The sequence below is a fragment of the Rhipicephalus microplus genome, chromosome 7 (assembly GCF_043290135.1).
Source record: "Rhipicephalus microplus isolate Deutch F79 chromosome 7, USDA_Rmic, whole genome shotgun sequence".
Taxonomy (NCBI): domain Eukaryota; kingdom Metazoa; phylum Arthropoda; class Arachnida; order Ixodida; family Ixodidae; genus Rhipicephalus; species Rhipicephalus microplus.
The window spans coordinates 47,785,153-47,797,727 of record NC_134706.1 but is presented as its reverse complement, the minus strand read 5'-3'; the positions used below and the strand labels follow the sequence as shown (position 1 = coordinate 47,797,727).

The 12,575-nt window shown below is 42.4% G+C and overlaps 1 protein-coding gene across 1 annotated transcript in view; it reads right to left on the bottom strand.

Annotated features, from left to right (window-relative positions):
- The window catches only part of LOC119179863 (cytochrome P450 3A41), a 43,746-nt gene extending 41,564 nt beyond the window's left edge, over positions 1-2,182 (bottom strand). Inside the window, exon 1 of the mRNA XM_037430987.2 lies at positions 1,964-2,182. Coding sequence (XP_037286884.2) covers positions 1,964-2,049 — 86 coding nt within the window. The 5' untranslated portion in view covers positions 2,050-2,182. The remainder of the gene's footprint in view (positions 1-1,963) is intronic.
- Positions 2,183-12,575: the final 10,393 nt, after the last annotated feature.

The following is a 12,575-nucleotide window of genomic DNA, read 5'->3' as shown; positions in this document are numbered from 1 at the left end:
GCAGGCTTTACGAGGCTGAACTGTCTTGCTGAACACAATAATACGACAACGAACTGCATTGTCTGGTGACACTTGAAGAGACGACATGGTGTACGCAATCGTGAGTCGTCGGAGACCTCACGAGAAGACTTATCATAGATCGTACGCCTTAACAGTGCAGTCGACGTACTCTTTTCAGAGAACAAAAGATTGTCGGGACCAGCTACAGCAAGCAGTCGTTACATTTTTCAGCACTTGCTTTCCAGGCTTCGCTATCCTCTCGAACCTCCTTATCTGCCCACTCTCAGCCCCGTTTAAGCAGGCGTGATAGCACTACGTCTGCCATATATGAGCGTTTGACACTTGACCCACGGCAGTGGCCAGTATTGCATAAAGGGGTAGGTAGTTAGCGCGTCGATTGACGTGGCCAACAATGTGCAGTGGCGGCCGTGGAACGTGTCCGACAACACTGCACTCGACGTACACATCATGCGCCAACTCGTTAACAAGCCTTCCGGTCTCGCCAAGAAACGCCACGTGCAGCTCCAAGCAAGCCCCTCCAACATAGTTCACTCTGCGGATATGGCGGTGTTTTTGGGCTTCAGCGGCAAGCTGCTGGTACCAAGGTGCTCATCGATATTCTTCAGACATTCCAATTTCTGGCTATCGCATTCATTGCTTCGCCCTTGCGGCAAAACTGTCACTTTTCCAAACGTGTGGCTGACCGTAATTTGTCTTAGTTGATGAATATCTCAAGCGTCCTGAGTGATATTACACGAGGAGTGGGCATACAGCATGATAGATAAAACAAAAAAAGAATAATATAATAATTGTTGGTGTTTATTGTCCCAACATACAACATGATTATGATGGACGCTGTAGCGGAGGTACGGAGCATATTCTTGTTCGGTGAGTGGAAGGCTCCAGAAATTTCGACCACCTGGAGTACTTTAACGTGCAAATAAGTATCAATACACGAGCTTCAAGCATTTTCACCTCCATCGAAAACGTGGTTGCCGCGGCCGGTATTTGGTCCCGCGACTAGGGGGTCAGTAGCCCAGTACCTTAGGCACTTGACCACCTCGGCGGGTAAAGAGAGAGCAAGCAAAACAGCAATAACAATAACAACAAAATAACAAAAACAGCAGTAGATCTCGATTACGAAGATAAGATATGGCTTTTTACGGCAGTTCTATAATTAAAAAACTGAGACGACGTGGAGATGTGGGCGGGAAAGTCGAGGCACAAACGTGAAACCTTACGGCAAAAGGCAAAGTGAGGAAAGACAAGTTGGGAAAAACGTCAGTGGCGCTTTTATAAGGCGAACAGGACTACGTTTCGTTACCGCATGTTGGTTGCTGCTGAAATATTGCACTTTTATAAATCACTCATGGCCCACTATGTATTGTTGTTATCTAGGGGGGAGGGTAATTCGAACTTTTATTGAACAAAACTTTTTTAGATTTGACATTTCCTATTATGCCCGTGTTACTGTGCCCTGTGTTCATAATTAAGTTGACGATTATCTATGGTGAGGCAATAATTAGGTCGTTAGAAAACATGAACATAAACTAGACCATTTCTTTTGGCTATTGAATCACGTCGCGCCGCCGCGGTGGTCTAGTGGCTAAGGTACTCGGCTGCTGACCCGCAGGTCGCGGGTTCAAATCCCGGCTGCGGTGGCTGCATTTCCGATGGAGGCGGAAATGTTGCAGGCCCGTGTGCTCAGATTTGGGTGCACGTTAAAGAACCCCAGGTGGTCGAAATTTCCGGAGCCCTCCACTACGGATCTCTCATAATCATATAGTGGTTTTGGGGCGTTAAACCCCACATATCAATCAATCATGTGCTCAGATTTGGGGGCGCGTTAATGAATCCCAGGTGGTCTAAATTTCTGGAGCCCTCCACTACGGCTTCTCTCATAATCAGATGGTGGTTTTAGGACGTTAAACCCCACATATCAATCAATTGAATCACGTCTCACCTGATCATAATCACAAAGATGATGGCAACAGGGCCAAAAAGCAGAGCAGCCACTGCAGCGATGGTAGTGAGGCTCACAGAATCCATTTCACGCCACGACAAATACAAAGCCCGAAAGCTCGAACCGGGCACGACGCAGAAGCGAGTGATGCTGCTGTTTCACACAGCTGCAAACCGAAGATTGCGAAACCTACTCTCGCGCAAAGCCTCGGCAAGCTGCCACAAGGTCGGCGTGAAAACATCCTGAACGGGAACGCTGACACGTCAATCTTTTATCTGCTTCTTTTCTATCGTTATCTGAAGTGCAGATAAAAGCATTCAAATGCCACGGGACCCGCAAAGATAGAGATAAGGACGCTTTGCAAGCGCAGAAACGAAAAAGAAAAAGAAGCGACAAACTCAAGGTGATAACATGTTTAAAAATATTCTTCTGACTCGCGATAGCGTTCGACATAATGTCAATACGGGGTAGATTGTAAAGCATGGCAATAGTGACAACATAAATTGCAACTACGCCATTCCAGAGAGTAAAATACACCTACACTCATCATTCAGCGAATGGTTTTCAAAATACGAAGGGAAACTTACAAATGCAGGTTACATGAATGAAGTGACAATCAACGGAAATAGGAAAGCAATATTTGCACACCAACAATACGCCTCGGCAATGCATTTTCTAATTTCAATATTGCTGGTTATTTGATAATACCGCGAATACATGGTACCTGGCAAGAGAAAAAGAAAACTTTCTGTATTATACGAAAAAAAATGACAGAAGCCATGAGCAGCACGTAGGTCTTTAGGGTCGCCATTATAAATTTTTGAAGGTTTCAACGTAGGTGCACTGTACAACTGGTGACGGCAGGGTGTTTTATTAATTGATGGTTTATGACAGGAATGTCATTGCACATGAATCCGCATGTTTTTAACTCAAAGGACGTTTTGCCTTGGCACCTCGGTATGGCAGTACGCGCATTAAATGAAGTGAAAAAACAGCGCGTATATGTGGGCTTGTTTCATTTGTTAGGGACATTGCGCACTTATGGTGCAAAGGTGGAATAGGAAGAAGGAGGGGGGAGATTGCTATTTTTCTATTTTACCATGTGCGCAGAGGTCAGTAGAATTGTCGGTAAGTGTTGTACAAAAAAGCTTTAGCTATATATTCTGCATGCCAGCCCAAAAGTGTACCAAGGATTATCTGTATCTGGCCAAAATGGTAAAAAAGCAACCGTAGCCATTTTGACAGAGCCAACCGTTATAGTTCGTGCCGAATGTTCACTTGTTATTCTAGGGCGTCAAATACCCAGCTATTTAATCGTGGAGGAATAAATCATACAGTTCTATTATAATACAACACCGAAGGAAATTGTGGCATTAGTGTCTATACAAGCTGTAACGAACTGCGCGTCATCCAGCATGGTAATCATGACTCGTACATGGATTTACCTATAAGCTACACTGCTTTGTCTTCGTGCAGCCTGAAGCTGATTCGACGGAAGACGTGGTTGAGTACAAGTTCAGCAAAGTCACTTTCCTGTCTTGACCTATTTTAGGCTCTCCGATTCTAGTCAGCTCGCGAGTTCAATGACGAGCAGTTCATTTCTTTGAAGGAAAAGCTAAAAATCCATGAAGTTCTCATCATTCAAATGGCGCCTGAACGACATCAGTGTCGCAGTTACATCTGGCAAATATTCTTGGAAAGTACAGAAAACAGAAACACGTAACTTATTATTTTTTTTAATTTTGGATCGTGTGGGACAGCAGGGGCGAGAGAAAATAATCAAGTGGCCACTCCATTATTTTCAGCAAGGCTATTCAAGAGACAGTACCTGTATGCAGCGAATGTATCTGAGAGACCTATATTTATTTGCTGGGGTTTAACGTCCAAGAACCACAATATGACTGTGAAAGACGCCGTAGTGGAAGGCTATGGAAATGTTGACCTCCTGGTGTTCTTTAACGTCCGCCTAAATTTAAGCACACCGGCCTCAAGATCTTTCAACTTGCGGATGAGCAGCCGAGTGCTTTGGTCCCTAAAAAATGTGGCAGGCACAGAAAAAAACTACGAGATTAAAAGTGCTTTTAAGAATTTCAACTGCTTGGTAAATAGAGGTTCTTTCCTTTTACCTCCCTGTGTCTTATCTCACAGAAGTGACTACTCTCTAACATTGAGAGAAACTTATTGCAGAATAAACATTTACTAACACTTGCTAGTTACACACAAAATTTCTCACTGGAATCAGCTTCCACAGAAGATTGTTCACTGTCACGCTGCGAGAAATAAATGAGGTGTTTCGGGGTTATGCGTAAATCACAGGCGCAGCTATAAAAACGCATTGTGTAACTGGTACTTCGAGTGTAATGTCATAACATTAACGCTTGTTATACAAAGGTATACTGCTATTTCACCTTTTATGCACTTATGAAACGTCTAAACTATTGAAGTCAAAAGTAACTTAGGTTAAAATGACTGTGCCTAATGCTTTTTACAGGTAGGGGAAGCCGAGGATCATTGCGAAGTATTATTTAAAATAATGCAAGCATCTCACGTTTACCTATTGTTGCGTCAACAACACAGGAAGAGGGGCTCTTGAAATTGTGTAAGTCTTTACTGAACTTAGAATGTTTTATCAGTACTAAAAGGTTGGGTCTTTCGAAGTTTCTTGAAGCCAAATTCACACGTCTCCGAAATCACACGCCAAATTCACTCGTGCTGTTCTTTTGTCATTACTTGTATATTTAATTCATTACATTTACATGTCATTATATTTACATGTAAGTTATGGACAACGAAATTCTAGGAAAAGATCAGGATTTCAAGAAAAAGCCATGAAAAATATATGGGAAAATGTGGTCAGAAATTTTTTGTCATGGCTCGAAATTTACGCACCAGGCTCTGCTGTGAGGTAGCAGAGATATTTGACTTTTTCCTTCAGCTTAATCTCTCCTCCTCCCCCTCCTCCTCCTCCTCCTCCTCCTCCTCCTCCTCCTCCTCCTTCTTCTTCTTCTTCTTCTTCTTCTTCTCCTCCTTCTTCTTCTTCTTCTTCTTCTTCTTCTTCTTCTTCTTCTTCTTCTTCTTCTTCTTCTTCTTCTTCTTCTTCTTCTTCTTCTTCTTCTTCTTCTTCTTCTTTTTCTTCTTCTTCTTCTTCTTCTTCTTCTTCTTCTTCTTTTTTTCTTTTTCTTCTTCTTTTTTCCCCTTCTTTTTCTTTTTTCTCCTCTTTTTCTTTTATCTTCTTTTTTTCTTCTTCTTTTTCTTTTTTTCCTTCTTTTTTTCTTCTTTTTCTTTTTCTTCTTATATAAATATGCTAAGAGAAAGGAGGTGAAAGAAAGGAGTATAGTAAGGGTCTGCACAAGGTAGAGGACGCTTAGGAGTAGTGTGAGCCAGAGGAATATTTTTTCTCTGGCTCACTACTTTTTTCCTCAGGCCCCCAGAATTCACTAAGGTGTAATTTATTTGTTTATTTAAAAATACTTTATAGGCCCCTACAGTCCGTTCCAGCCTAAGAGTAAATGTAAGCTCCGCCCGCAACGGTCTACCCAGACATAATCTTTATAAATGTGTGTTCCGTAAGAGTGGTAATGATTTAGAGCACTTGGCACTATACTATGGGTGAGCGTAAAGCTGTCCCGTAGGCCTCGCACTCGATGAGGTCCTGTTGACAACAGGGCGTTTAGAAGAAGTGGGTAATGATCTACCGTACTTGGTACTGTACTATGGGAGAAAATCCCGTATGTGGGCGTGTGTTTAGAAAAAGTGTTCCATGATTTCGAGTGCTTCGTACTGAACTATGGGAGAGCGGTGAGCCGTCCCATATAAAAGCACACTAAAAGCCTATTGCCAGTGAAGGAAACGCTGACGGGGGGGGGGGGGGTTACAACTAGTGGGTAACAATTTAGAGTACAGGGTACTCTCTACTACGGGAGAGCTTAAGGCCGTCCCTAACAAATGCTGAAACACTGTGTTTGGAAAAAGTGCTTAACGATTTAGAGCACTCGGTACTCTACTAAGGGAGAGCTGAGAGTCGCCCCTTGGGCGTCACCACCTTTGTTGCCGAATCTGCGTTGAAGTAACCGCAATACCCGCTCTATGTGAGTACTTATTTACGTGAAATGAGGACCTTTACTTCAGACATATGACTTGGCCTGACAGACACGTGTTCACTTCGATAGTTCTCATACAAAAATTTTTACTTTTTGGCAAATTTTAAGAAAAACTCCCCCCCCCCCTGATCAGCCGAACAGGGCGTTTTAACAAAAAATGACGAACTTTTAATTCGTAATATGAGTATTATTTGCATTGTCGGAGAAAAGGTGTTTATGGCTCAAACAGGTGAATCACTGGAGCGCTGCAATACTGGGTATGGAGCGCGTATTTATTTTTAGGTTGTAACCGACTACAAAGTTATTGATTGGATTGGATTGGATAAACTTCTATTTGGTCCTCCAAAACACAGATCACTGTGTTGCGGGCAGCTCCCACGTGGGGACTGAGATGCCAAGCTCCTCAGCCGCCTCGCGGGTAAAGTGTACTAGAACTTTTGAGTGGCGCGACCGAAACACTTTCCCCTTGCTTTCTCCATCCCCAACTTGTGGCGAAAGTAGCGGCGGCACTGCCATCGCCCAATCTTCCCACTTGGTAAACCATTGTTACGCGCCAGGTTGCACAACTGGATATCCGCGTGTGCAATAAAAACGGAAGTTATCGCTTTTTAAGGCCCCGAAAGACGAAGAACGACGACTTCTTTGGGAGCGGAACCTCCATCGCCTTGACAAGCCGCTTGACGCCGATTGTGCTGTGTGCGAGTTACATTTCAAACCGCATTTCATTGTGAGAGACTACGTACATGTTATCAATGGTATTCAAGTCCGAATTCTTAGGGGAACGCCGACACTTGCCCCTGATGCAGTCCCGACGATCTTGCCCAACCTGCCTGCATATTTGACGCTCAAAACTCCGGCTCCGCGGACCCAAACAAAGCGGCGTCATCAGTGTGTGCCGGCTGAGAATGACAAGAGAAAACGGCGACGCATTAGCACTCCTGCACCGCTCCTTGTGGATACCAACGGTGCAACTTCTGCAGATGGCGACGAAGCTGACGAGGCAAGCTCAAGTCCCTTGTCTGACGCGGTTGTCACTCTCGGTGACCTTCGTGGTCTTGTCCTACCATCAAAGTCATGGGCGCTGCACGAATTTCCTAGATTTGCCAGCGTGTCGTACGTAGCGTGCTCACTGAATCCTAGCGCTCGTGAACTTTGCATTCAACGAGCCGTATACTTCACCTGTGCAGACAATGGAATCGTGCAATGTGAAGCATTTGTGCAAGAGAAACTAATCTGCAAGTCCAGTTTAGTAACTGTTCGAGAAGCCTCAGATGCTCTGCAGCTTGTTGCAAGTGTTCCACGCTGTTGTGGAGCAGCAGAAACTTCATTTTTGCCACCATCGGACCTTACCCATGGTCTACACGCGCAAATGAAGTCAAGATGAGAAATCTTCTACAGTCTCAAAATCACACAGCAGCACGTAAACTTGAGTAGGCTATACATTGCTACAGTGGCGTAGAAAGGATGTCATTTTCGTGCATATTTTCTTACACTTTTAATTTTTTGACGGCACACCAAGAAGAAAACAATTTTTCCTAGAAGAGGCTTGTAAGCGAGAGAACGTGCAAATAATGACGCGAAATCTCAAAATAAATCTTTGATCTTGAATCTTTTTGTATTAAACCTGTGATGGTAAATTTAGCAGCATTAGGGATCTCGGTGCATAATTCATCGATCTAAGCCAATTCATTGTTGCATTTCAGTGTCCCTTCAAACGATCTTTCGACCATGACATCTTTTTTTAATGCATTTTGGAAAGACAACCTTAACTCTGTCGTTCTGTTTGCTTTGCTTTCTGTTATCTTTTGTATCCTGACTCTATATTTTACGTTTTTTGCAATTTACCTAATTGCAAATGTATTTTTTTATAAATACGTAAACCTTGCAATTTTATGTTATCAATCATGATTAACATTAGTTACGACTCTGCTTTGCAGTGTTGTTGCCTTTTTTAAACTCTCAAAATCTTTCACTACTATGTTTCACCTAAGACATTCTTCTGCAGTATTACGTATTTCCATTTCTGTGGGTCCTACAACAATGAATCTATTCCCATATATCAAAACCAAAGGAAGGTTTGGAAAAACTCTGCTGGTCTTCAAATAATATCAATAAATCTTACTTTTTTTGTCGTGTGTGCACGCAGCCACAAGCAATGAGCCTTTTATTTGAGTCCAGCTTCGGTGTTTTACGTGGAATGGACCAAGAGTTGTTCGTTTTGTGTGCACCATATTTTGTATTTATTTTTATTTGACAATACTGCTAACTCCTGGTGGAGTCGCCGCAGAGTGGGGTTACAATAAAAAATGAAGACAATACATAGCAAAGAACCAACACAATTAGTTAAACAAAACAGGCGCACAATGTGTAATGTGCAGGCGCACAATGTAAACAGGCGCACAATGTATAAAGAAAAAACCAGAAACAAAAATGAAAACGGACACCCATTCAGGCCGAAATATAAGGCGAAAGGCAAGCAATGCATAAGAAAGGAACTGCACACAATCAACCGGCAAGCAATGAATCGAACAATTCCACACTGTTGGCCTCAACGGTGGGTGCATCCAGGGCGTTCCACTCATCGATCGTTCGCGGAAAAAAAGAATACTTAAAAACATTATTAGCCGTTTGATATGGAGTGATTGAAAAACAATGTCGCATTCTGGTATCATAACCTGTTGAAAAATGCACATAATTGGATATACTGCCGTTGAGATGACCTTTAACTATTTTAAACATAAAACGTAATCGTGCGATTTTATTCCTCGCCGAAGTGTGCTTCAGATTAGCCTTAGCCACTAAGCCTGAGACCGAGACCCTATCGTAGCGATTGAAAATAAATCTTACGGCTTTGTTTTGGACTCTTTCTAGCTTATTAATATTAGATTGTGTAAAGGGGTCCCAAACAATATTAGCGTATTCTAGAATAGGTAAGACAAGTGTTTTAAATGCTATAAGCTTAGTATCACAAGAAGAATGACGAAGGGAGCGTTTTAAGTAATGCAGTTTCGACATTCCTTTGTTAGTGATCTCTGTTATATGATCATTCCAGCGCAGGTCGCTACGAATGTGAAGACCAAGGTACTTGTAGTGCTCGACGCGAGATAGGATGGTACCGCCAATTGTGTAGTCAAATGAGTGTATATGTGTTTTATTTGCGATAGACATGACAACACTTTTCTTAAGATTTACTGACATTTGCCATGTATTGCACCATTGAAAAAGCTGATGAAGTTCCCTGTTCAGTTGCAGTTGATCATTAATAGAGTTAATAACGGAGTAAATTACACAGTCGTCCGCGTACAACCTAATTTTTACATTACAATTGTCAGCAATATCATTGATGTAGAGTAAGAATAATAATGGTCCTAACACCGATCCTTGGGGTACTCCCGAAGAAACCGGAAGCATGGTTGAAGTAGCTTGATTAAACGAGACACACTGTTTTCTAGAAGTTAAGTAAGACTCTATCCAGTTACAAATTGTACTATTCTTTAAGATGTGCGAAACTTTAAGTAGTAGTTTTGGGTGCGACAGTTTATCGAACGCCTTGGTGAAATCCAGAAAAATAGCGTCAATTTGAGTGTGATTGTTGATCGCCGAAGCAAAGTCATGAATTACCTCAACTAGTTGTGTGACGGTAGAGAACCCATGCCTGAAACCATGCTGTGCAGGTGATAAAACTGAGTTGGCTTCCAAGAATTTCATAACATGCTTGTAAATTACGTGCTCCAATAGTTTACAGCATGTACAGGTGAGGGCTATTGGTCTGTAATTGGCTATCAGGTGTTTATCGCCTTGCTTATGTAGGGGTTTAACTATCGACGTCTTCCAGTCATCAGGTAAAAGACCAGTGGACAGAGATAAGTTATAAATTAATGTAAGATACTTGGCGCACCATAACGCGTACCGCTTTAAAAACGCATTGGGTATTTTATCTGGACCAGGACTTTTTTTTATATTCAGGTCTAACAATAAATTAAGTACCCCAGATTCTGATACATCTAAATTTTCTATAGGGGGCAGATCACTAAATTTATTATAAAGAGGGGAGCTTCCATCATCTGTGACAAATACAGATTTGAAGTAATCATTAAATTCACTGGCAATTACAGTAGCATCAGAGGTAGAAGCATTATTTACAATGAAGGTATCACAGTTTGAGATCACCGGTTTTATGAACCTCCAAAAAGAGGCGGGGGACTCTTTTATCATTTTACTCAGCCTAACATTGTAAAAATTATGTTTCTCTTCTCGCATCTTAATTTTAAGTTCTTTAGATACGCTTAAGATTTGATTATGAATATTTGTGTTATGGTGGAGCTTTTTTTTGGCTTTCTTCAAACGCTTAACCTTCCTTTTTAAATGAATAATGTCCCGTGTAATCCAAGGATTGGATACGTTAGTTTTTTTAGTTCTAAGGGGTACAAAAAGTTGTATGCAAGCATGGACCATGTTTCTAAATTTTACCCACAAAGCGTTAACATCACATGTGTGAACACTGCGAAAGAAATCGTCGAAAGATGATTCCAACATATCCAAAATAGATACATCGTCAGCTCTTGCAAAGTCATGAAAACTTATAACCTTAACATGTTTCGTCGCCTTTAAAGAAGGAAACTGTACAAGCACCGCATGATGGTCGGAGATGCCATCAACTACATCACACTCAATAGTTCCCGGAATGTTGCTTCGGACAAAAAACGAGATCCAGAATGGATTTAGACTCACCGTGAACACGTGTACAATCCTTAACTATTTGTCTTAGATCAAAGCGAAACGCAATGTCGATAAGTTCTTCACCACACACTATATCATTATTAGTAGCTGAAAATGTATTCCAGTCGATTCCCGGTAAATTAAAATCACCGCAAAGAATGAGCTTTGTGTTTTGCGATATAAGGGAAGCTATAAATGCTTTCAGCTCTTCCAGGACTTTTACATCTTCGCCGGGTGGTCTGTAAACTACTCCAATTACTAGGCATTCGTTTTCAAAAAACAATTTGCAGAACATAGCTTCAGCTCCAGGTGGCTCGGACAAGCGTACTACTTTTAAGCCTTTTCGAAACAGAAGTGCCACTCCCCCACCCCTGAAATTCCTATCTCTCCTATGAGCGCAAAACTGAGGGGGCGTGAATTCGCTATCGAAGACACCGTTGTGAAGCCATGTTTCGGTTAAGGCGATTACGCCAGGATCGTGAATTGAAGTTAAGTGCTCTAAATCGAGGCCCTTGCGCACAATACTTCGACAGTTTGCGTTGAGCAGTTTCAACGAAAAGGGAGGGTGCTGGGGTCATTGTTTTGCGTTTCTAGAAACTGCAACCTTATCGTTAGATGCTTCATCCCAGGTATACAGAGTTCCATTGACAGACACCTTGTCGAAGGAAAGTTTAACCCGATCCCCGCGTTCTCTGTGTACACTGGTACAATCCCACAACCTTTTTCTTATGTTCCGTACTTTTTCTGAGTAATCTTCGGTCACATACATACCAGAATTTTTTAGTTTGCCACAGTTCTTTAGAATTGATTGTTTTTCTCTATAATCAAGTAATTTAATAACGATTGGTCTCGTTTTGTTTGGGCGTTTTGATCCAATCCGGTGACATCTTTCCATACCATTTATAGAAAGCTGAAGCTTTTCTTGAAAAAAATCCCTAGAAACACATTCACACAGAGATGACAATGTTTCATCTGCGGGTTCACGAAAACCGTGAATAATAATGTTATTGCGCCTGCTGCGATTTTCGAGATCGTCAACTTTATCAGCAATAGAGGCAATGCTTTTATCTATGCTCTGCATGTGGGATTTCATAGAAGCAAATTGCTCCTGAGCATTGGCAATCGGTATGACCGATGCCTCCAAGGAATCTAGCCTGTCTTTGAGCTGAACTAAGGTGTCCTGTAAAGAAGTCTGCGCCGTGCTATAATCGTTCATACGGCGAATTATTTCCTTTTGGCCTTCAAGAACGTGAAGTAGTAATTCATGATCACTTTCAGAGTCTACTTTTGAGCTGCGCAGTTGGCGTGATACCTTATCATCATTAGGCCCTGGGTTTTGCTCAACGTCACCGCACAGTAATAGCACATCAAAAAAGAAAGAACTTAACGAACATAGTAGACTACAAAATGCACATTTTCGCTTCTGTGGGCAAGGCAGCAGGACAAGAAAAGGATCATTGCTTCGAAAACATTTAGCACCGCTAAGGTAACTGACCTGCACAAGGAAAAAGACGTGCTTGTTCAGCATAGTTGCAGGCACGCTGCCGCCTCGCCCACTGAAGATGCACAGGGGTGGCGGCAAGTATATAAGTCCTGGGCCGGATGACGTCACGTGAAAGGAGGTGAAGGCATGGCTCGCAAGTGCACACGAGGCGCCTGGTTGTTCGATGAAACTGCAGTAGTTCATGAATGTTGAATTTCCGTGTACTTCGCCAGATAGGGCACGAGAAACGTCGGCTGGGCAGAAATCCTGATCGGGTGCCGGCATAGGGCTGGACGAAATGGCGACCAGC